Source organism: Juglans regia, chromosome 6 (genome assembly GCF_001411555.2).
Source record: "Juglans regia cultivar Chandler chromosome 6, Walnut 2.0, whole genome shotgun sequence".
In the NCBI taxonomy this organism is placed as follows: domain Eukaryota; kingdom Viridiplantae; phylum Streptophyta; class Magnoliopsida; order Fagales; family Juglandaceae; genus Juglans; species Juglans regia.
Window position 1 is genome coordinate 5,470,132 of NC_049906.1, and position 26,501 is coordinate 5,496,632.

The 26,501-nt window shown below is 39.3% G+C and overlaps 2 protein-coding genes across 2 annotated transcripts; one reads left to right on the top strand and one right to left on the bottom strand.

Annotated features, from left to right (window-relative positions):
• The first annotated feature begins 598 nt into the window (after positions 1-598).
• On the top strand, positions 599-2,090 carry LOC108987698. Its single transcript, XM_018960673.1, has 4 exons — positions 599-889; positions 933-1,276; positions 1,371-1,631; positions 1,877-2,090. The coding sequence occupies exons 1-4, from the start codon at positions 599-601 to the stop codon at positions 2,088-2,090; spliced, it is 1,110 nt and encodes a 369-aa protein (XP_018816218.1).
• A 13,818-nt stretch (positions 2,091-15,908) lies between these two features.
• Positions 15,909-25,991, bottom strand: LOC108979269. Its single transcript, XM_018949921.2, has 13 exons — positions 25,435-25,991; positions 23,740-24,850; positions 23,353-23,628; positions 22,275-23,240; positions 21,256-22,065; positions 20,545-21,179; positions 20,214-20,424; positions 19,446-20,123; positions 18,564-19,292; positions 17,847-18,457; positions 17,540-17,759; positions 16,911-17,453; positions 15,909-16,680 (listed from the first exon to the last, which is right to left on the bottom strand). The coding sequence occupies exons 1-13, from the start codon at positions 25,944-25,946 to the stop codon at positions 16,081-16,083; spliced, it is 7,902 nt and encodes a 2,633-aa protein (XP_018805466.2). The 5' UTR covers positions 25,947-25,991; the 3' UTR covers positions 15,909-16,080.
• Positions 25,992-26,501: the final 510 nt, after the last annotated feature.

Consider the following 26,501-nt stretch of genomic DNA (forward strand, 5'->3'; position numbering starts at 1 on the left):
AAATAGAAAGGTGCACATGCTTCTTGAAATTTATGAGAATGCCTATGGAAAAAAGATAAAAATAGGAAAAATTGTTGTTGTTTTTAGTAAGAATATCCCTGAAGCTAATCAGAAGGAGATAATGCTATTATGGGGTGTGGAGAGGGTACAACAATATGAGAAATACCTCGGGTTGCCTCCAGTTGCAGGTAGATTAAAGACTCGTGCTTTCTCTAACATTAAGCACAAAGCGTGGTAAAAGCTGCAATGTTCGAAGGAGTAGATTTTATCACAAGGGGGAAAAGAAATCCTTATCAAGGTTGTAGCCCTCTCTATCCCTATGTATTCTATGAGTTACTTCTTGTTACCTGGGAGACTATGCTTAGAACTTAAAGCTTTGATGGCAAGGTTCTGGTGGGGCCAGAAGTAGGATGAGAGGAGAATATATTGCATCAGCTAGAACAAGATGTGTGAATCAAAGTTTAGAGGAGGATTGGGTTTTAAAGACTTTAAAACTTTCAATTAGGCACTGCTAGCCAGACAAGCATGGAGGATCCTACAAGTAGAAGGCTCTTTGCTGCAAAGAGTGTTTAAAGCCAAATATTTCCCAAAAAGTAATATGTTTGAGGCAGGTTTGGGAAACAATCCCATTTATGCATGGAGAGGGATATGGGAAGCTAAGAAGTGGCTAAAAGTTGGTTGTAAGTGGAGGATAGGTGATGGAAAATTTGTTAAAATCTGGAAGGATCACTGGATACCTGGACAAGAAACTTTGTGTACAGAATCTGAAGAGTTAAGGGAAGATGAGACAGTGGACCAATTACTGAATTGTCAAACCAGGTGGTGGGATGTTGAAAAGGTCAGTGCTCTATTCAATCCAAAGATTGCAGAGGATATATTGAGGATTGTGGTATGCCCAGGTGCTCAAACTGATAAATGGATCTGGTTTCTAGAAAAAAATTGGCTCTTTCAATGTAAAAAGTGCTTACAATCTGTTTAGAGACAGAAGTAACGATAAGTCTGGGGAGTGTTCGAGTTTCTCTAGACACGAGACTCTTTGGAAATATGTCTGGAAGATGCCTCTTCCAAATAAAATTAAGGTGTTTACATGGAGAGCCTGCAAGGAGGGGCTATCTACAAAGCTTAACCTTAAGAAGAGAAGAGTCAAAACAAAAGGGAGTTGTTGTTTCTGCAAGAAAGTGATGGAAGATACCTCTCATGCTCTCTTCATTTGCCCTGACATCAGAGACTACAGGAAAAACTATGTTCCAATTGTGCAAACTTTGGATAATAAGATGTATGTTATAGAAGTTGGTAGTTGCTATGAAGGAAAAGGGATGTGGGGAGGCGTTAAATACTTCATTTTTATTGGCATGGAACTTCTGGTATAGGAGGAACAAGATAGTGGTAGAAAGGAATTGCTTTTATCCTAAGCAAGCAATTGATTATGCTTTAACAGTGCAATCTCTGTTCAAGGGGGCCAAAGGGTTTCAAAATTGGAAAGTCAAGGAACTTTACTATTGGAAACCACATGTTGTTGGTTTCTTAAAGTTGAATGTCAATGGAGCCATGTTCTTTAACAGGCACAAAGCTGGAATTGGGGCGGTTTTGAGGGATGATAAGGGTGATGTAGGGCTTGTTTGGATTCGCAAGTCATCTCAGCTCATCTTAGCTCATCTCAACTCATTTCACTACTATTCATTACTATTCAGCAACTTTAACTCACAAATCTCATTACTATTCACAACTCATCTCATTACTATTCACAATCCATCTCAACTCATCTCAGCTCATCTCAAGTCATCTTCGAATCCAAACATCTCCTAGTCTTAGCAACGAGCAAAATTGAATATGAAGTAAATGGACCAGAAGACATTGAACTCTTGACAATGTTTAGAGGCCTTCAAATTTGTGCAAACATGAGAACTCAGAGATTGATCTTGGAAAGTGATAGCCTGTTGACAGTAAATGAAAGAGAGGCCTCTTTCTCTTTGTTAGGAAATCTAGTTAGGGAGGTAAAGAAGCTCAAGGCTCTGCTTGAGGTATGCTTGGTTCAGCATGTGGATAGGGCAGGGAACGAGGTGGCACACAAGCTAGCTAGGAATGCTTGAAATGTAGAAAATTTAGATATGTGGTGGGAAAATTTACATGAGTTTGTAATTCAAGTTGTATGGCTTGAACAAAACTTGTAATGTTTCCCTTTTCTAAATGAAAGTGTTTTATGATGAAAAACAAAACAAACAAAAAAAACTAATTCATGGGTGAAATATATATGTATAACAAAATAGTTTCAAAAATATTACGTGCACAATATTATTTCTTTTTGAAATCCTCATGGTTTTTTACCTGGAGTCTTTAAATTTTTAAGACATTTGGTGATTAACATTGTATCAGAGTAGTAATTTTAATTTTCAAGTTTAATCTTGATTCATATATAGTCTAAACTAATTCAATAAATGTAGTCCATATATAGATAAAAAAAACAATAAGAGAGGTAAAAGTCATACATCTAATCGTTACGAGTGATACGCACGTCAAATATTTACTTTTGTTCATTTTATTTGCTACAACCTGTGAGAACTAAAAACTTATTTTTCCGTAAAAAATTACATCATCAAAAAAAGTTTGAAGATAATATTTGTTAATTTATGATGACATGCATTCATTGATGGCGAGAGTGGTTAGTGACAACAAACGTATATTGCCCACAACAGAAATTTGTGTAGGAAATGTGATAATTTTGATTTTCATCCTAATGCAAATCACATTTACGACAGTCTATGCTCCTTCCGAAAAATTTCTTCCACAAATACTCATTAATGGGTGATCTGCTAGCCCTAAAAATGCCTTCATCTCACTCTCACTTTTTCAACGATCGACTACAATTTGCTTCTCCCCACCTCCAGTCACTATCTTTCTCAATTAATCTAACCCACTACGTACGGCTCTAAGGCTCAATTGAAGGCCATGGTCATTTGGTGACAATGATCCAAGGGAAGAACTTCAATGCTGGTAAATTTTAAGCAGCCCATACCTATCGGTGCCTTTTCAAGAGAAATTTGACCGATATATAACCTATCAGCAAGAAGACCTTATAGGAAATCGAGATTGAACAATCTGGGTATTCTACTCCATCCATTTATTCATATATATATATATATTGAATTACATAGTTCCGACGGGTGCTAAACGCTTCAAATTGAAAGCCCAAGCTGGTGTCCTATAGAATCTGTTATGAACTTCAACAAAAAATAAGGAGATACTAAGATATGAAATTAAGAATGAAACTATAATGGATATTAGATTGGGAAAATAATCACAACTTGGCGTTGCTCGAGGCACCCCAATTCCTCAATCAACATCAAGCCAAATAACATTCTAGATATTTTTTGACAAACCACTACCTCTAGTCATCCTCAAAGTTGAGGGCAAAAGGCACCGAGTATAGCCAAGGACACAAGAGCAGCAGAGCCAATAGAAAATTCGTTGCCAATCATTGAGAGGTGAGTTTATTATTGCACAACTTGGTTTCCCTTGTTTTGGAGCGTGGGATCAAAATTGGGTCTTGTTACTAATATTGTCTCATCTTTATGCAAGTTTTGCTTATTGCAATGCCTTATTGTTTCCTTAAACTCAACCTCATCGTGCTGGTACTGAAGACAGAATCCACACTTGTGCACTCTCAAGCTTGGGCAGTCACTAGCAATGGACGCCTCTATTCGAGTGCATTGGTTCAACCACTCTGGAAGTAATCCTTTAGGTATAAATGATTGCCACATTATCTCACCTTGACGTACTAACTTGATTTCTTCCTCTGTAAATGGGCGATGAGAATGTAGATCAGGTTCCACACTGTCAATATCCGTATCCAAAAGACATAGGAGATAATGAGGATTTCTTAAATCCAACATTTTAACATGGGCAGCCTTATCATCCTCATATACCCAAAAAGAAGCACACATGGCAAACCCCAGCCAATGACTGTCATTATAAAAATCAGGAGGTAACTCAAATCCCACTAAGGGTCCGTTGCTGTGATAGCTAAACCAATCCGTTATTCCACATGGAAGGAAACAAGAACTGTATTCAAAGTTTCTATGGAAGACCTGATAAAAAGAAACACAAAATCCAGTCCGTTAGTGAGAGACAGGTCGAGTACTTGGTAGGGAAGCAAATTAATGGTGATTCAAAGAATCTAATATTCTTTTTTATCTTTTCAAATCAATGTCTTTTAAAATTCTCATGATCATGAAAGTCATAATGATCATGATAAATTTTCCACTTAACAGTGTATATTTCAAAGTAATTAATGTATATACATATTGTTTATTACCTCGAGATTGTGGTAGTGAAAAGGTGGGGTAAAACACTTGAGAAATGTTTCCTCAAACTCTTCCATATCTTGACGGTATAAGAGGCGGAGGCTACAGTTTTTTTTTTTTTTTTTTTAAAAAAAAAAAGAGGACAAGACCCCAATTTTATTGATTGTCCTCACTTGTGGCGGAGGGAAACCGTGGTTACAAGTACGACACCTGGGACTTACATAAGCGCTAAATAAAAACCCAGGCATCAAAATCAATATAACCATATAGGGTACACGGCCTTAAATAAGATACATAACCTACATCCAAGTTAGCCAAAAGAGGGGCACCTGCAAAAAACCCAGTACACAAGGCAAATAGAGACGCAAATAACTTGAGAACAACGAGAAACAAATAAACAACGAACAACAAACCTGGCACGAAGCTTATGATATCCTCAGGTAGGGCATACCCAGCTTGTCCATGTGGAGAAGACCCCTCACCAGGCTAGGCAGCATGTGAATGTCATCCCAATCAGAGTTCAACCCTTCCGCCCCACACTTAGCTAGAAAGTCAGCCACGGCATTACCTTCACGAAAGATGTGATTCACTGTGTACTCCAGGCTATTCAGATGTTCTTGTAGCTCCTCCCAGAAATCTTCTAAATACCAAATGGGGCACTTATTCTTATCAATCCAATTAACCACCAGTTGAGAGTCGGTCTCTATTTGAACCCGATAAAATCCAAGCGCGTGGCATCTGCGAACACCTTTCAATAAGCTTTTGAGTTCAACAAAGTTATTGGTACCCAAACCCAAGGGAATAGAATAAGCCACAAGTAATCTTCCATCTTCATCCCGAATAACACCCCCAGCGCCCAAGGTGCCAGGGTTCCCGAAACTACTACCATCGGTATTGAGTTTTACCCAGCCTTGACGGGGCCGGTGCCATTTTACCACCCGGACCCTCTTGGGCTTAGGGAGTAAAACGGAGATATCTAGTCTATTCAAAATATCCATGTCCTGGACGGAGATGGAACGCACTTTCATGATCTGGTCCATGGTGCGCCGGAGCCAAAGTTTAATTGCGTGCCAAACCGACTCTTTTGAATGAGCTTTATCTTCATACCGGGCTTTACAGCGCCTCTCCCAAAGTTTCCAAGAAATAATAGAGGGCAGAAGGCCAAAGATGATTCTAACCTGTGAAGGCTTACCCGCACGACGAAACCAAAAATTAATTTGATCATTCCAAGTGTAAAAAGAGGCCATATGAACCCCTAGGTGAGTGGCCGCTAGACGCCAAATGTATCTTGCGAAATCCCCCGTGCAGAGCACATGGTTCAGGTCCTCAATATGGCCCTTTTGACAACAATTACACTTAGAGGCCATTGAGACGCCCACCATTCTAATATTTTTGTCAACACTGAGGCAATTGTTAGTAGCCTTCCACATCATGATGGAGATCTTCTTGGGGAGATGAGTGTGCCATATCCACTGAGCCCAGGGTAAGGGGGGGCCCGAACCCTTATACAGTCCCAGGCGCTCTTAGTAGTAAACTTTCCCTCATTATCCTTCAGCCAAACAAGCGCATCTTGACCCTCCTTCCGTCTAGCCAAAAAATCATACAATTCATTGGCTTTCTGATGGCCCACTAATCTATTCAGGAGGGAAATATCCCATTCATTCTCAATGCGACACTCCTTTATCTTAATCAATGGGTGTTCAGCCACAGGATATTGACCGTAGAGCGGACCTTCGTCGTCCCAATTGTCATACCAGAAAGAGATATTACCTTCTTTCACTATCCATTTGGAGCTATTTATCACATCTGGGATACTTCGGACAATAGATTTCCAAAAGCGGGTCCCTTTAGTAGGAGTTAGGAGGGATAAGTGATTCCCTTTAACATATTTACCTCTGAAAAAATCCGCCCAAAGAGAGTTGCCCTTGATAAGATTCCAGGCAAGTTTCATGTGTAAGGCTCTTTGAACATCCCCAAAATCCCTAATACCCAAACCACCTTCGTCCGTAGGCGTACATATATGCTTCCAGGATATCCATTTCCTCCGACTCTTGCCTCCAGCTTCACCCCAAAAGAAAGAGCTTAGGAGCTTATTCAAGCTACATAACACCGCTTTGGGGACATCTAAAACAGCAAGAAGGTGTGTGGCCATACTAGATAAGACGTGACGCAAGAGAATAGTTCTTCCACCAGTAGAGAGAATCTTCATCTTCCACCCTGCAATCTTCTTATTCACTTTGCCCAAAAGATCACCAAAATCACAAGCCTTCAGCCTACCATCCACGATAGGCACCCCCAGGTACTTAAAAGGAAAAGATCCCTCGGTAAACCCAGTATAGCGGAGAAGAGCATGTTTCCTCGAGACTGAGATTTTGCTGGAGAAAAAAATGGCACTCTTCTCTTTACTAAGCATTTGACCAGTCCACTCCTCATATTGATTCAGCACTTCCATCAAACCTTTCATGCTTTTTTTCCCACCATTTGGAAAGATAACTATATCGTCGGCATACATTAGATGAGAGATAATCGGGGTCCCTCTAGCTTGAGTAAATTGACCAATTTTTCCTTTTCCAAAGGATTTCTTAAGGAGACGAGAGAGTACCTCTTGCATTATGATGAAGAGGTAAGGCGATAAGGGGTCACCTTGCCGTAGGCCTCGCTCACCTTTGAAAAAACCCATGGGGGTCCCATTCATCATGACAGAGTACCACGGTGAGGATATACAAGAGTTAATCAGGTCACAAACATTAGGAGAGAACCCAAAACTGGCCAAAACATGTAATAAGAAATTCCAATCTACTCTATCATAGGCCTTGGACATGTCAAGCTTCACCAGAACATTGCCTCCAATGGACTTCCTATGAATAGAGTGGACCATTTCCTGAGTTAAACTGATATTCTCAAAGATACTACGTCCGGGAATAAAAGCCCCCTGCTCCTGTGATATCATTTTAGGGAGCAAACTAGTCATACGATCCACAATAATTTTGGAGCAAATCTTATAGACCACGGAACAAAGGCTAATAGGCCGAAACTTTGCAAAATCAGAGGGGTTGTCCACCTTCGGGATTAAGACAATATAAGAAGCAGTGAAATTTTTTGGAAGCATATGGCTATGGAAGAAATCAACAGTGGCTAAAAGGAGGTCATTTTTAACAAAATCCCAGCAAACTTTGAAGAATCCTGATCCAAAACCATCAGGCCCTGGACTGCTATCGATGGGAATAGAGAATAGAGCATCCTTTACTTCCTCTATGGAAGGGTCTCTACCAATGGTCAAGCTATCCTCATTAGTAATAATGGGAGATATCAGGTCACTCAAATTTGGGAGAGCTCGGGGACTACTTTGACCCAGAAATTCCTGGAAATGAGCAACAGCGGCTTTATGAATTTCGAGAGGGGACTGTAAGACCCTACCATCAGGCATACTCATCTCTTGAACTCTTTTATGCAATTTGGCCTTTAGGAAAGCATGAAAGAATTTAGAGTTTTGGTCCCCATCTTTCAGCCAGCATTTCTTGGCCATATGGGCAAGTCTAGTATCCTCTCTGCCCAGCCAAGTTACAAGTTCCAGCTTGGTGGCTATGAGGTCCACATCGTCCTCGGCATTAAAAGAAACTTGAAGACGGCTTTCCAAATTTTCAATACGATCCTCTAGGCCTTTGATAATGACGTTAGTATAACCAAAGACACTTTTATTCCACTCCTTTAAAGCCACCTTAACCCTTTGTAATTTAGAGGACAGGTTGATTAATCCATGACCTAGGCCCTCGCGTTTCCACACCCCCTCCACAAAACTATAGAAATCTAAGTGATCATTCCACATATATTGAAAGCGGAAGGGACTAGGACCATACCTGAAAGAATTCTCCCCCATCTGAATAGCCAAAGGGGAATGATCCGAAGTAGAGCGCGCCAATACCTGGTAATAAGCATTAGAGAAAAGATTAAGGAAATTAGTATCAATAAAACATCTGTCTAACCTGGCCCAGCTGCGCGCTTGTCCGCCTTGCCCATTACACCAGGTCATATTCGGGCCTTTTGAGCACATCTCTATCAGACCACAGGTATGAATACACTGGTTGAACTCTTCCATGGCTACAAAAGGCCGAGGACGACCACCTCTTCTTTCTGAGTCATCCTTAATTATATTAAAGTCCCCGCAAAGAACCCATGGAATACCGGCATTCCCCATATTCTCCAAATCCGCCCAAAGTTCTCTTCTTTCATTACGGTTGCACTTAGCGTATATAATAGATAGAAGAAAACTATGACCATTCTCCTCTACTTTCACAATAATAAATTGATTAGACCCTGCCACCCATTGTATCGAGACCAATGAGTTCCACATCAACCAAATTTTACCACCATGCACCTCATTTGTGACAAAATAATTGCAGCTGAATCTTCCCAAAAATGACTGTATTCTATCCTCTAACAAAAATGGCTCAGCCAAAGCTATGATATTAGGACTAAATTGTTTAATAATCTTCCTCAACCTCCTATAAGAAGTGCCTACTCCCCTAATATTCCAAAAAACAATAGGACTGATCATAATTTAAATTTGGAAGGACGAATTACCACCCTGGTAGCGCCCCTTTTTTGGCCTGTTTTCCTAGGATTGTTGGAGCCCTCAGAATCTGTACAGTATTCCTTGCGCATGTCATCATTTATTTTGTCCCTCTCACTCTCGTGATCTGACTGGGAAAAGAGTAACTCATCCGTTCCTTCCTCTTCATTTCCCACCAAAAACTTCTCATTAACACTGATTGCAAGGGGCCTTGCCTTTTTCTTCTTCGATTTCCTCTTTAGACTTATCAGAGGATTCTCCCATTCTTCACCCAAACCAATTACTCTGTTCACAACCGGGTTCATGTCTTCTGTGTTAGTCTCTTGTGGGTCTGGTAGGGGATAGGTAGATTTAACGATTTGTAAGCTCTCTTGCTGAAATGTATCCATAACAAGTGGCTCTTCATCTGGTATATCATCATTCAGCTGATCCACAAAACTGGTGTCGTCCTGTCCGTTACCTGTAGCCATATTGGGTCTTATTGTTCCACTAAGCTCCTGGTTATTTGCGCTGCTCGACCCTTTAGGCTCTATGCATTCTTCTTCTACTTCTACTACATTCAGGTCGTGGGTGGCATGCTGCACTTCTTCTCGTTCGATTCCCTTCACCTGGGGAACTAGTTGGGCCCCTGTTTCCTTGTCTGTATTATTCTCCTTCTTCGATGACCCTCCTGCTCCATTCTTCTCTTCCTGATTTTTCCCAGCTTCTAATTCTGTCTTGGATTCTGTTGAAGACCCTTTCTTGATCCAAACTTGGTTCCCAGTCCCTTTCCTGGTATGATCTTTACCATTGCGGCATGTTTTAGAATTATGGCCCTGTAGGTGACAGTTGCAGCAGTAAGCAGGTAGTGTTTCATAGACCACCTCTTGTCTCCTACTGTGAGGCAGCCCTGGACATCCAAGCCAGAAGTGAGTGATTGGATCTCGAGAGGCATCGACCTCTAAACAAATCCTTGCTCCATCAGTTCTTGTAGCGCATGTAGTCGGATTGTCTCTACGAATGAACTTTCCAATTGGCGCCGTAATCATTTTCAATACCGAAGCATGGTAAAAATGAGGGGGAAGTCCAGGCAAAAAAACCCAAACAGGCACGCAAGGCGACTCGTATTCCTCTGTGTACTCTGGGGACCATGCAAATGGCCTATAGCATACACCATTAATCTCACAAGATTCTCTGGACAGTGCTTTATTGAAATCCTCTTCTTTCGACATCCTGATGAAAACATTTCTTGGACTTTGCATCGCCGAGACCACAGGACAACAGGATAATCCCCATCGATTACGAATAAAAGATCTTATAGAATCAAGTGAAGGTCTTTGACGGAGGAATTTTAAGACAATAGAAAAACGAAATGGCCTAGCAGTAGCCTCTATTTCATCTGCAGAAAAAATAAAGCAAATCTCACCTTCTAAGACTTTCGGTGGTCTGGGCATAATCTCCACTTCCGGCAGCGGTTGAGGTGCTGCGAAGACCTCAACAAACGTCCGGCGGGCTGCCACCACTTCGACGTCCGCCATGAGCCGCTCACACTGTCAGCAGCCGTCAGTTCCGTCGAGGAGGGGCGGACTCGCTGGCCATCTCCCCACTGGACGGAAACCAGAGCCAACCCGGGCCGGAAGACCCTCGGCGAGGTCGCCTGGGTCCGGCGACTTGGTCTGTGCCGGCGGTGATAGCCCACTCGCCGCCGGTGATCGGCGTTCGCGCCTCTCTCCTCTGAGCTGCTTCTTCGTCAGACGATCGCCAAACCAGAACCAACCCGAGCCGGAAGACCCTCGGCGAGGTCGCCTGGGTCCGGCGACTCGGTCTGTGCCGGCGGTGAGAGCCCACTCGCCGTGGATGACCGGCGTTCACGTTTCTCTCTCCTCTGAAGTTTTTCTTCTCCGTCAAAACGTTTTTGAATTTTCAGAGAGTTTTCTCTCTCCTCGAAAACATCAACAATTGACCGAGTATATTGTTGATACGGAGGCTACAGTTTTGCACTGTCAAATTAGGACAATTGTTTCCAAATAAAGCCTTAATCTGACTACATGGGCTGCACAAGCCATCTCTTAGAAGTCCATGCGGTATATAGGCTAGCCAAAGGAATCTATATAGATAAAACCACATGCATTTTTCTTTAGTAAGGCGAATGACAATGAGAGGCATCAACCCACCTAAATCAGTATCCAATCCACAAATAAGCTCATGAGAAACCCTGGAATCAAGATAGTCACGAGAGAGATTGGTCGGATATTGATCATCGTGGATTGAAAAGGCAGCACATAGAGCAAGCCCCATCCAATTTCTATCATTCATGATATTTGGAGGTAGCTGGATATTCACAAACGCCCCCCTACTTCGATGGTTGAACCACTCCGGAACTTTTGTCTAAGGTAAATAAGCGATACTTATACAGGATGTGGAGGACACATTAAAGGCCTGTAAAACAGAACATGGTTCTAATGTGAGAGAGAGAGAGAGAGAGAGAGAGAGAGAGAGTCTAGGGGAGGAAATAAAATACCGTGACGCCTTTTTGAAGGAAGTACTCAAAATCTGTTTTCAATGAGAAAACTGAGTCACTGGTGTAGTCTAGATATCCAAGCGGTAGAACTATTTCAACACCATTTCCTGAAGCAATGCTATTTGAAACTCTTTCATTCGAGAATGTTTTTGACGAAGAACGTTGTTGAAGTGCTTTATGTTTACAAATAGATGGAGGTTTCGGTGAGGATTCAAAGCGCCTACAAAATAGCCCAAGTAATTAAATATGTTTCATGTAGGGAATACGAATAATGATGCATTTATATAAAGGGCTAACAATGGATTACCTTTCAATTATGGGAGAGTGACATGCATAAAAGTTGCGCTCCCTGAATTTAGTTCTATTACCACGGGTTTTCAGAAAGTTCAATTTATCTACGAAAGATAGATAATAGTAGCAAAGCTGGTCGTTTGGAATAGCTGCTGCACACTCTGCCTTTGTTTGAACAAACCCTTCCACATCTTGTTTGTACATTAGCCACATTTGATTCTCCACACTTGGGATGTTGCATTCAACTATAGCTTTAACATGACTCCATTGGTTTAGCTTACTAGGAAGAATCGTTGGTGATACGTAATGTACGACAAGTAATTGGTCTGAGTTCAGCAATATGGATCTGGGGATGCTAAGGACAAGATCAGGTTTCAAACAACCTTCATTGCTATCCAAATGAAGAATGCAACCGGCAAGAGTTTTTGGATTTGAATTCTTGCGAGAGTCAGCTGGACAACTCAAAACAGCACATACAGCAAATCCCATCCAGCTGTCATTATTATACAAATTCAGTGGCAGCTGGATTTCTATTGAGGGTCCATCAATTCGATTATTGAACCACGGTGGTATTTCACCTTGAGGAAAGAAATATCCATGATAATCGTTTTGGAGCCCCTGTAACATAAAGAATTATGGAGACTTGATGTTCAATCGTTTTGTTTGTGTGTGTGTGTGTGTGAGAGAGAGAGAGAGAGAGAGAGACCTCAAAGAGTGTTGAAAACATATCAGTCTCAAGCTTTCGTTTGAGAAATATGGTTGATGTTTCCAAATTGTAGCCTTGGTTCTCTGCCTTTGTGGGGTGAGACTCAACGTTACTAGAAAAACCCGAATCCATTGAAGTGCATCCTTCTGTTTGATGTGAGAATGGTTCTGGTTGTGTACAATCTTGTTCCAATATTTCTTTATGAAAATGACCCCAATTGTCAAAAAACGAGACCTGGAATGGGAGTAGTAATTGCATTAGATCTCCTGAATCTTGGGTAGAAAGGAAACGGAGACCACAATTGTTCACAATCCAGCCAGGCCAATCGCTCATAATTGAAACCTCTATGTGGTTGCAGCACTGTATTCTATCTGGAAGCCACCAAATTGGTATATAGAATAGCCAAATAAATCCATGTAAATGTAACCACTTGAATTCTTGCTTGGCAGTGCGGTATACATGGATAGGTCTCAAACTATCTATATCCGTGTCAAAAAAACATATAAGGTGGTGAGGAATTTCTGATTCCAGACTTTCAAGAAATTCAATTTGATTCTCTTGGAATGTAAATGAAGCACAAATAAGAAGTCCCGCCCATTCAGAATCATTATGCATATTTGTAGGTAGCTCGAACGTCACTGAAGGTCCTATGTCTTGATAGGTTAAGAAGTCTGGAATCTCAGTAATTGGAGGGAAACAGTGATCACTTGAAAAGAAGAAATGAACTTCCTGAAGAATAGAAAATAAATGGCCAGTAAATAATGATAAAAAAGATTAAATAACCATTATAAGAGAGACAATACATAAACATAAAAACCAATTAAGTTTTTATTTGAAAGTGAAGGATTTAAGTGGAAAATAGATAGACATTCAAACTAACCTTCCTGGGATTATGCAGAAACTTTATACATCTTCTCATCTTATGGTTCAGTATGCTGGGATTTAAGTCATCGGAGCTATCACTTTTGCTGGTTTCCTCCTCATCATCAATACGACATTGCTTATTACTCCTATCCTCATCTCCTTCGAACTCATGACTGAAGAGCCTGGAATAGTGAGGACACGTGGCTGCACATTGAGCTATTGTTCCAACTAACTCTGCCATGTTGTCCAATTATACAAGCTTGTGCCCACACTTCCGCAGAATAAAGTCTTGACTACTATTTCTCCGTCCTAGCATTTAGCATCATGATAAAACTTTACTTTTAAAAAGATTATATTTCAAAAAAAAAAAAAAGTTTTCACAATCGCAATGCATGTGACATGACAATGAACTTTATTGGGTATATACTGGGTTTCTAAGCTTGCTACATATCCCTTGATTCTAAGAATTTTCTTGTGAGTTTTACATGTAAAGATCTCCCTTGCTTGCTGTTATAGGCCTGCCGGAGTGTTTAATTCTGGCTGTACAACTATTTCTAGAGTGAACTTCTTCCCTAAAGCTATTTTGTTACGATGATTGCTAACCTTATGGATGGATATGGATAATTTTAATATGTTAATTACTACTTTTTCCTAACTTTTCTTTAGGCTATTTTCAAGAAAAAAATGAGCAAATAAAGTTTAATAGTTGATATATTATTAGATATTTACTTATAAAAAAAATATTTTTTCAAAACTCGAAATTCTTTGGGCTTGTTTTGAGTTGGGCCAAAATAAACAGTATTTATTGGTAAGTTGGGCTTTTAACAAAAAGCTGGCCCATTTTGCACAAGCTCGGACCGGAATGGACCGATAGATAATGGTCCGGTCCGGTCTAGAGGTACCATTGGTTTGATCTCAAGGTGAAAAATGGGTGGACAGAAAGTTTAAGTTCGGTCCAAAAATAGCCCTTTAGATAGACCGGACCAAACTGATTACACCCCTACCTCACTGGGCTATGAGTAATCCTATGCTAAATGAAAATCTTTCTCCTATGCTACATTTCTACAAAATGTGCCTAGAAACAAACATTTGTTATGAAGCTGGTAGTCTACTCTTGGTGAGGTATATGTTTCTACTATCAAACATCATCTTAATGTTCCTATTTCTTATGAAGTGTAAATGTATTTGAGTTTCATGTTATAATCTGGTTCCTGGGTTTATGACCAAATGCCTGAGCCTAGGTGGGTCATCTCCATGGGAAGTTGTGCAAATGGTGGTGGGTACTACAACTACTCGTACTCGGTTGTTCGAGGTTGTGACAGGATTGTGCCCGTTGATATCTATGTTCCTGGTTGCCCTCCTACTGCAGAGGCCTTACTCTATGGACTTCTCCAGCTGCAGAAGAAGATCAACAGGCGCAAGGATTTCCTCCACTGGTGGACCAAGTGAGTGAGGGCGTTCACATTTGAAGAAAGATCCTTATCACACTAATAAGTAGTTCCATCTGTGGGGCCATGTAAAGGGAGTTAACTGTGTTTAATTTACAAGCTATGAATTTAGAGAGTACTGGTACCTCACGTCTCTTATTTTGTTTCATGTTGTTCTATGTACGGAGCTTTTATGGTGGCTCCATATTCTGTACATTGGAGTTGCCTTATGGGATTAAATAAAGGGTTAAAGACTTAAAAGTGTTTGCAATTTGCTTCAAAGTCAAATTGGTTCATCTGGTTTTCAATTGAACTTTCAGTAGTTCAAAGAATGATTGAATTAGTTTTTTTTTTTTTTTTTTTATTTCATAGTTCTGTCTGTAAGCCATTAAAATGCCACGTCGGTATATACGAAAGTTTGACATGTGTCACTTGACACGTTGTATATGCATGCTTATGTACATAAAAAAATAAAATAAAAAGATTTTTAAAGAAACAAAGCACTGGCTGATCTATGGTGGACGCATGACCACTAGTACTACTTGGTGTTGGCGAAGAAGAGTTCAAGTGACAAGCCCGAATCTTGTACGTTGTGCTACGTACCTTATATTTGTAGTGTCTATTTCATCCATCGGTATCACAAAAAGAGAAATGACACTTTTACAGTACATTTCATAACATATTTCACAATATATATTTTAAAGTGAGGGCATTTTTATAAATGAAGTTATTTTTATAAATTATTTTACTAAACTACCCTTCATTGTAAAACATAATTGTATAATCTGTAGTGAAAAGTGATTTGGTGATTAACATTGTATTAGAGCAGAAATTTTAATTTTTTATTTTAATCTTGATTCACATGTACAAGTCTAAACCTCAATAAATGCAGTTCTTTAAAAAAAAAAAAAAAAACAACAACAACAACAAGAGAGACAAAAATATCTAATCGTTACGATAGATATGTACGTACCTAAAGGATACAAAGCGGTAGGATAAAAAAAAAAAAAAAGAGGTTTTTAATTTATTATCAAAAGATTGTAAGTGAAGAATTGAAAAAAAATATATAGATGTCCATATTTCTATATATGTCAAAATCATTGGTCCTCACTCGAGACAACTAAATAATATTATCTTCATGGCGTGAATCAATTCATTCGACAACCTTCTAGGATTTTCAACATCAATCCTCTAGAAATTTGGCATGACTACTAACCCAACAACCCTGATTGATTAATTACAAGATATATAAACCTCCAAAAATAAATATGGAATAAATACAAACCTAGCTACTATAACTTAAAACAACCTCGTACAGATCAAAATATACACTATGTCTTTGTTTAAAAAACAAAAAGAAATAAAAACAAAAGGAACAAAACAAGCAGAAGTACTATTGCAATCATTGAGAGGTGAGTTTATTATTTTACAACTTGTTTTCCCTTGTCTTGGAGCGTGGACATGGGGTCAAAATTGGGTCTTGTTATTGATATTGTCTCATATTTATGGCGGTTTTGCTTATTGCAGTGCCTTATTGTTTCCTTAAACTCAACCTCATCATGCTGGTACAAAAGACGGAATCCACATTGGTGCACTCTCAAACTTGGGCAGTCACTAGCAATGGAGGTCTCTATTCGAGTGCATTGGTTCAACCACTCTGGAAGTGATCCTTTTGGTATAAATGATAGCCACATTATCTCACCTTGACGTACCAACTTGATTTCTTCCTCTGTAAATGGGCGATGTGAATGTAGATCAGGTTCCACATTGCCAATGTCAGTATCCAAAAGACACAGGAGATAATGAGGATTTCCTAAATCCAACATTTTAACATGGGCAGCCTTATCATCCTCGTATACCCAAAAAGAAGCACACATGGCAAGCCCCAGCCAATTACTGTCATTATAAAAATCACAAGGTAACTCAAATCTCACTGAGGGCTCATTGCTGTGATAGCTGAACCACTCCATTATTCCACATGGAAGGAAACAAGAACTGTATTCAAAGTTTCTATGGAAGACCTGATAAATAGAAACAAAAAATTCAATCCATTAGTGAGAGATAGGTCGAGTGGGGAGGGAAGTAAATTGCGATTCAGAGAACCTAATATTCTTTTTTAATCTTTTCAAGTCATTCTCTTTTAAAATTCTCATGATCACGAAAGTCATAATGATCATGTCTAATTGCCCCTTGACAATATATATTTCAAAGTAATTAATGTATATATATATATATATATATAGTTTATTACCTCACGGTTTTGATACTGAAAAGGCGGGGTAAAGCACTTGAGAAATGTTTGCTCAAACTCTTCCATATCTTGACGATATAAGAGGCGGAGGCTACAGTTTTGCACTGTCAAATTAGGGCAATTACTTCCAAATAGAGCCTTAATCTGACTACATGGGTTGCACAAGCCATTTCTCAGACGTCCATGCGGTATATAGACTAGCCAAAGGAATCCATGTAAATAAAACCACATGCATTTTTCTTCAATAAGGGGAATGGCAGGGAGACGCATCAACCCACCTAAATCAGTATCCAATCCACAAATAAGCTCATGAGAAACCCTGGAATCAAGATAGTCACGAGAGAGATAAGTCGAATGTTGATCATTGTGGATTGAAAAGGTAGCACATAGAGCAAGCCCCATCCAATTTCTATCATTCATGACATTTGGAGGTAGTTGGATATTCACAAACGCCCCTCTACTTTGATGGTTGAACCACTCCGGAACTTTTGTCTGAGGCAAAATAGCAGTACTTATACAGGAAGTGGCAGAAAGATTAAAGCCCTGTAAAACAGAAGATGGCTCTAATGAGGGGGAGAGAGAGAGAGAGAGAGAGAGAGAGAGAGTCCCAAGGTGAGGAAATAAAGTACCGTGACGCGTTTTTGGAAGAAGTACTCAAAATCAGTTTTCAATGAGAAAACTGAGTCACTGGTGCAGTCTAGATATCCAGGTGGTAGAACTATTTCAACACCATTTCCTGAAGCAGTGCTATTTGAAACTCTTTCATTCGAGAATGTTTTTGATGAAGAACATTGTTGAAGTGCTTTAAGTTTACAAATAGATGGAGGTTTCGGTGAGGATTCAAAGCACCTACAAAATAGCCCAAGTAATTAAATATGTTTCATGTACGGAATACGAATAATGATGCATTCATTTAAAGGGCTAACAATGGATTACCTTTCAATTATGGGAGAGTGACACGCATAAAAGTTGCGCTCCCTGAATTTAGTTCTATTACCACGGGTTTTCAGAAAGTTCAATTTATCTACGAAAGATAGATAATAGTAGCAAAGCTGGTTGTTTGGAATAGCTGCTGCACACTCTGCCTTTGTTTGAACAAACCCTTCCACATCTTGTTTGTACATTAGCCGTATCCCACACATTTGAGTCTCCACACTTGGGATGTTGCATTCAACTGTAGCTTTAACATGACTCCATTGGTTTAGCTTACTAGGAAGAATCGTTGGTGATACGTAATGTACGACAAGTAATTGGTTTGAGTTCAGCAATATGGATCTGGGGATGCTAAGGACAAGATCAGGTTTCAAACAACCTTCATTGCTATCCAAATGAAGAATGCAACCGGCCAAAGTTTTTGGATTTGAATTCTTGCGAGAGTCAGCTGGACAACTCAAAACAGCACATACAGCAAATCCCATCCAGCTCTCATTATTATACAAATTCAGTGGCAGCTGGATTTCTATTGAGGGTCCATCAATTCGATTATTGAACCACGGTGGTATTTCACCTTGAGGAAAGAAATATCCATGATAATCGTTTTGGAGCCCCTGCAACATAAAGAATTATGGAGACTTGATGTTCAATCTTTTTGTTTGTGTTTGTGTGTGTGCGCGGATGAGAGAGAGAGAGAGAGAGAGAGAGAGAGAGAGAGACCTCAAAGAGCGTTGAAAACATATCAGTCTCAAGCTTTCGTTTGAGAAATATGGTTGATGTTTCCAAATTGTAGCCTTGGTTCTCTGCCTTTGTGGGGTGAGACTCAACGTTACTAGAAAAACCCGAATCCATTGAAGTGCATCCTTCTGTTTGATGTGAGAATGGTTCCGGTTGTGTACAATCTTGTTCCAATATTTCTTTATGAAAAAGACCCCAATTGTCAAAAAACGAGACCTGGAAGGGGAGTAGTAACTGCATAAGATCTCCTGAATCTTGGGCAGAAAGGAAACGGAGACCACAATTGTTCACAATCCAGCCAGGCCAATCGCTCATAATTGAAACCTCTATGTGGTTGCAGCACTGTATTCTATCTGGAAGCCACCAAATTGGTATATAGAATAGCCAAATAAATCCATGTAAATGTAACCACTTGAATTCTTGCTTGGCAGTGCGGTATACATGGATAGGTCTCAAACTATCTATATCCGTGTCAAAAAAACATATAAGGTGGTGAGGAATTTCTGATTCCAGACTTTCAAGAAATTCAATTTGATTCTCTTGGAATGTAAATGAAGCACAAATAAGAAGTCCCGCCCATCCAGAATCATTATGCATATTTGTAGGTAGCTCGATCGTCACTGAAGGTCCTCTGCCTTGATAGGTTAAGAAGTCTGGAATCTCAGTAATTGGAGGGAAACAGTGATCACTTGAAAAGAATAAATGAAATTCCTGAAGAATAGAATATAAATGGCCAGTAAATAATGATAACAAAAAATTAAATAACCATTATAAGAGAGACAATACATAAACATAAAAATCCTATAAAGTTTTTATTTGAAAGTGAAGGATTTAAGTGGAAAATAGATAAACATTCAAACTAACCTTCCTGGGATTATGCAAAAACTTTATACATCTTCTCATCTTTTGGTTCAGTATGCTGGGATTTAAGTCATCGGAGCTATCACTTTTGCTGGTTTCCTCCTCATCATCAATACGACATTGCTTATTACTCCTATCCTCATCTCCTTCGAACTCATGACTGAAGAGCCTGGAATAGTGAGGACAAGTGGCTGCACATTGAGCTATTGTTCCAACTAACTCTGCCAAGTTGTCCAAATATACAAGTTTGTGCCCACACTTCCGCAGAATCAAGTCTTGACTACTACTGTAAAAGAAGGCCCGCAGGTGATCGCATTCATTCAAACTTTCTGAAAAAGAAGCAGCACGTGGAATATACGATAGCCAAATGAAGCTATTGTTTCCGAACTTGGTATTTTCAAAATGGGAAATTATCATCTCCAAGCCTGTGTTGCTTGCCAAATTACACGTGAGGGTATAAGGAATTTCTGTGCCCGCCGGATTGTCGTGGATGAGAGGTTCATTATTATTGTTGACAGTGAAAACAGCACATAGAGCTATTCCAATCCAATCAGAGTTTTTATTCAAATTTTGAGGTAGATGGAATGGTACTGATGAACCACCATGACAACAGAAGTATTCCGGAATCTCAGATTGCAGAAAACAAGTGTTATAAGGATGGAATTTATTAATATGGGTGTCCTGCAAAATAGAAATTAATGAAGTCCACAAAATTTTAATATTGAAGCAGTACTCAATAATATGAGAGAGAGAGAGAGAGAGAGAGAGAACCTGAAAGTGATTTAGAACCAAATTCACAAGAGAGGCTTTTACAGGATCTCCTTTGCTGAGTTCATTCAAATATGCTGCTCCAGCCTGAATAACATTGGAATTCGAATCTTTTGAATCCCTTCCAGAAATTATTTGAGTCAGGCATTTCTCAAATAAGTCATAATTCTGTTCTTCATTGTTTGATGGAAGCTTTTCCGAGAATTGATTCCTCCTACATTTATTCGGATAAATTCATGAGAAATAAAAAATAAAAATAAAACATATCAGTACTCAAGCTTAATGAGCTTGGCTCAAGATTCATTGGATAATTAAATTGTTTAAGGGAAAGAACCTTTCCGTTGAGAAGTAACCAAAAGGAGGGGGGTGCCTTTCATGATCTTCTGATAATATTGGATTGCACTCAGTACTTGATGCAGCCTGATCATAAACATAGTTTGGCAGATTATTGACTTGATTTTCAAAACTTTGGAGATAGCTTTGACGGTGGATTTCCGGACTCCTTAGTACGCAGTCTACTATTGTCTCGACACACCCTTTCAAGTCTTGCTCATATACTAGACGGATTCCACACATTACAACCTCCATATTTTGATTGTTGGTTCCAAATGAAGCTCGGATCTTGCTCCGTTGATTCAACTTATTAGTGAAAAAGACACGAGGTATGTGGAATAGAAAAAGTCTACTTGGCCCAGCAATGATCGTGTCTGGGGTTGGGGGGAAGACAAAAAAGCATTCGAGATCATCATCATATGCATCCAAATGACCGAAGATGTTGCGGGAAACACTCGTCTGATCGCGGATAACATAACTAACATATACGGCAAATCCCATCCATCCCTTGTCATCATATATATTCGGAGGCAGGTCGACCTCAACTACAGGCCCCATACCATGAAGTGTGAACCATAGTGGAGATGCACTTAAAGGAAAAATATACTTGTGCATTTTGTTTTGTGCATAGTTTCCCTGCATGTAAAAGATAGAGATATATATATCACGTTGAGAGTGAGAGAGAGAGAGAGTGAGAGAGAGTGAGAGAGACCTCATAGCATCTGAGAAGCAAGGATTGAAGATATGTTTTCAGACCAATGGTCGAGTCAGTACTGTCAATGCAGCCTGGGTCCTCAACCGAAAATGAACTGCTTGAATTCTTTGAGTTGCATTCCAATATTTCATTTGAGGTAAAACCTTTATCCAATAGATTTGACCCACTTGATTCTACTTCACCAACATTCTCTGGAGTAACCAGGTGTACAAAGTGAAATCCGGAACCACTTCGCGGAGAGCTCTGGAATTTGAAATGCCCCTTTCCATCGCAAATGTCGAGAGTCGTCATATTCTTAGAGGTTTGGACTGCATCAATAAACTCGTGGGCATTTTGCTCGTATACTAGACGAGCCCCGCACATTTGCACCTTCAAAAATGGACTTCCAATCTTAATTGAAACCTCAATGTAACTCCATGTATCCACCTCATTTGACTTTTTCTCAAACCAGATGTGTGGTACATATATCCAATATCCTGCTGGCGTAACAGCGAGGCATTTAGGGAATTCTCGCTCTAGGGGTTCTTTTAGAGGACCTTCATTAGTGCCAAAATGAAACAAAAGCTGGTCGAAATCTTCTGGGTCCAAATGAAAATCTAACCTCCTAAAACGTGTTGACTCCCAAGTCTCAAGTTCATGGATTTCAAAGACAAAATAAAGAGCAAAACCCAACCACTTTCTACTATCATCCAAATCCGGATGCAACTGGATTGTGATCGAGGAACCCATTCTCGGAGTCTGGAACCACATTGGAATTCTTGCTGCACTTGAAGTACCCGAGATAACTCTGGCAAGATCGATGTTTGCCTAAGAAAAATAAATTGAATTAAGAAAAGGAGGAAACAGAGAGCGAACTTTTCACGGTTCAACTAAGCCATTGAATATCAAATATTTCAGTCCAAACTACTGTTCCTAAATTCCAATTTGGCTTCCTAAATTGACCGTACGTACATTTTAAAGCCTATGTATGAGATTTGACAAAGTTTGATGCTGCAAGAGAAAAGAAACTAACATACCTTAATGGTTCTTTCACTCATTAGGTCACCTTCTGCAGTTGATAACGAAAACGTCCCAAGCTTGCCGCCTTTCGATTCACGTGGCGTAGAGGTCCTAAGAAGAGCCAGTCCTGTTTCATCTGAAACTATACCACTAATTTCATTAGAATGTGCTTCCAATGAGATACAATCTTCAGCAGCAACATTTACTATACTTGACGGAAGTTCTGGCAATGATCGAAGCCTGCTACAGCTTCTCAAGAAAATAACTCTAAGCTTCGAAAGTTGAGAGATGCTTTCAGGTAAGAGCTCGAAATCGTTTCCACTTAGATCTAGTGCTAGCAATGATGGCAATCCACTTAGGTCACTGGGAATTGCTCCATCTTTTAAATGGCAATAACTCAAGTTTAATTTGTTCAGGCAGGGTAAACCTGAGAACGAATCAGGCAACACAAAGCCAATGTCGGACCTCGGCAAGAAACAACCGAAGAGTAGGCCGAGTAGCGATTGAGGTGGCTGACCAGAACATCCTTGGCAGTTTAGCATTTTAAGGTTCTGCAGACGTAAAAAGGAGGATGGTACTTGTCTTATAGCAGTTCCACTTATATCAAGCTCCTCCAGATGTTCCACACTCCCTAGGTCCTCTGGCATTGTATCAAGTTTTGAGCAACCATCCAAATGAAGTTGAGACAAACGTTTCAAATTTCCCACATTTTCTGGAAGCTTATCGAGTCTTGAACACCCAGAAAGAATCAATTCTTCAAGGGAATCCCAAGTAATGTTACATGGAAGGCTTCTAAGGGATGCACAATCTCTCAAATTCAGAACAATAAGGCGTCTGAGATCTCCAACCGATGAGTGGAGCTTAAGCAATTTTGTACATCCTTGAAGAATCAGCCTCTCAATATTTGGGGCTCCTGTTAAGTCCGGGGTCTCCATCAAGTGTCCAGAGTCACTAAGGTCAACGAGTTTTAGCTTGTGCAAACTCTGGGATAAAACAATAAATCAATATGAGGAAAGTTTATGCGGAGCAATTAACTTAACAATTTTTCACATAAAAATGGAAGGATAAGAACACTTGCATAAGTGAAATTCTGACCTTAGTTCCCTGCCACAGTTGTTGAATGTGGCTGGAACACATACTGAGTTCAACGAGTTTATCAGGTGGGAAACTCATTGGCAAACATTTGAAATTGTATCCATGCCACTCCATAACCCGCAACTCTGTAGAAAGATAACTGAGGCCTTGAGAAAGGTGTACATTACTCATCTTGAGCAATCTCAAGTTCTTCATCTGGGAAAAGGCGTCAGCATTCAAGTCTAATTCTTCTTGTGGAGGAGAGTTTAGAACTATTCCTTCGATCCTGTCTGTTCCCTAGTGACCAACAAGAACGAATTAGTGCAGTGCAGAGCATGATGTAGTCAAGTGTGTACTGAAAATTTTAATTGCATTATTAATATATACAATTCAATAAGCTTGTCTTACACTGTTATTCTTCATTACACGAATGATATCATTACTAAGCCACAACCTACTCCGTCTGCCAGGATCTCTTGGCCATTCACGCCGAACAATTTCCCGACCCATTTCTTCAATTAGATCATGCATCCACAATTTCGTCCCCGACATGGTTATAAGAGACTTACTGATCAGAACTTCTATGCCGATGTTGGGGTGGTAATCACAACTTTCTAGTATACTCTTCACACGATAACTATCCTTCCCTTTGTAGAAACATGCAATATCTAGAAAAATGTTTTGCTCTTTTTCCTCCAGTCCATCAAAACTTATTTTAAGTGTGTCCATGATTTTTCTATCAGGGTTTTCTTTTAGTCTACTCACAGCAGATTCCCAAAAATCTACACTTCTCTCAAACAAGAATGAACCCAGAACTTTAAGAGCTAAAGGAAGGCCGTTAGCGTGATTTAAAATCTTCTTGGACAGCTCCACAAAATCTTCTGGAGGGAGTTCTTGCTTGAAGGCTTTCCAACTAAAGAGGCAGAGAGCTTCATCATTGTTCAGTTCTTGAGCCCTATATATTTCATTTTTGGTCAGTCCATGTTCTATCAACAGACGCTCATCTCTTGTTGTTATAATGATACTACTTCCTGGACCAAACCAATTGCGCTCATTTGCTAATGCTTCTAATTGTTCGGATTGATCCACATCATCGAGAATAACAAGAACCTTTTTATGACGCAGTCTAAAACTTATCGTATTCTTTCCCCTGTCAACGTCCTTAATATCAATATTTCTTTCCATCAAGATATCAGAAAGAAGTTCGTTTTGTAAAGGAATCAGACCATCTTTTCCAGTTCTTTCTCTGACATTGGCAATAAAACTACTGGCTTCAAATTGACTGGAAAATCTGTCATAAAAAGCACGTGCAAGAGTGGTCTTACCGATACCACCCATCCCCCAGATCCCTACAAAGTGAACATCATCATCTGGCCTATTATTTAAGCATAAGTACTCCAATTCCTCTACACGAGAGGCTATTCCAATAAGGTCCTTGGATACAGAACTAGTTGAGACTATAGAGTTTAATTTACTGAGTATCTTTCCGACAACGTCTTGAATAGCTTTTGACTCGTCCCTGCAAATTAGGAAGATCGAAAAATAAATCTCATTGACAGATCAAAGTTAAGAAAAGGAAAAAATTCTGTAAAAGTGTTAAATAATGATTGGTTAGTAGTTCATGATATATATATATATATATATGATTTAAAACCAGTACTTATGTAGTCAAAAAAAGGGGTGAAAAGCAAGATGCATGTACTATATATGCAGCTGGTTTTGTAAATGCAAGAAGAAAATTTATATGATTTAAAACCCTTAACTCCATCAACTTTCTACTCCGTACGTTTTTATGCAAAACTCAACAGCAACAATTCTTGTTGATGTGTTGATTTCCTTTTCTTTCTGTCTTCCTTTGTGTGTTATATGTACGTGTTGGGATATCTGTTTTACTATTAAAAGTACTTCTTTCTATGGAACTTTAGTTCATAATTTTTGGATTCTCTGGAGTTGGGAGCCTTAAATATTTGTGAGCACCAATTCAAATATAGAGAGAACTAAATACAAATATACATGTGCGTGTGTGTGTGTTGTGTTTGTATGTACATATGTATAATATGTTTGAAGTGGAAGAAGCTGAGAGAAAGTGATTAAAATGATTACCTATCACCGCGTAAATCCCATCCGGAGATATTGCCCACTTTCCTCAAAGCAGTTTTCCAGGTTTTAACATCCTCTTTGAAAACCTTGGGATCTTTTTCATGTTCAGCAAAAGCTTCTGCAAAACTATCTGTCTGGTCTCGTACGTGAGAGGGACTCACATGGTAGAAAATCGGAAGGACTGTCAGCCCCGTCTTTTCCATGCATTCAACAATCTTGGCAAGTTCAAGCAAGCACCAGCTCGAAAAAGCATAATTCCGTGAGAGAACGACGATTGCATACTTAGACTCTTCAATTGCTTTCAAGAGATCTGGAGCTATACATCTTCCTCGCTCTAGCTTTTCGTCGTCTCTGAAGGCGAAAATACTTTTATCTTTCAAAGCAGTATAAAGATGAGCCGTAAAATTCTTGCGGGTGTCCTTGCCATAGAAACTGAGGAAAACATCGTATCTCCATCGAGGCAAAGAACAAGAAATTAATGATGAAGCTGGCCGGGCTGTTTGATCAGTTTTCATGGAGAAGGGATGAAGTTTGAAACTTACACAGCGATGTTTGCGAGAGCTTGGAGATCAATCAGAACAACGACATGATTATAAGGTGATCACCTTTATTCTCTACGCGTTGGTCTTTCTAGTCAAGATAAAAGTAATTAGCTTAAATAATTAAAAAAATTAAATTAAACTAAAAGTATAGTCAATATATTTTGCTTTTGCCTAAAAAAGTATAGGAAAATGTCTTGAATTTGCTTAAAATAAATAGACAATGTCACATCAGCATAGTAAAAAATAAAAAACAGAAATTAAAGTATGAGTTGAAAATTATATTGGAATTAATTAAGATATATATTTTAAGTAAAACTTGGTCAATATTAGCATGCATATCATTCGGTTTGGGGTAAAGGATTTATTGTACATCCTTAAAGAGAAATATGTATATTTCATCATATATAAAAGTACTACGTTGGTGATCATAAAAATGATTTCACAAATTAATATGGCTATATAATGTGATACCTTAAATCTTTTTTTTCTTTTTTTTTTTTTTAAAACAAAATTAGTTTTACTATCTAA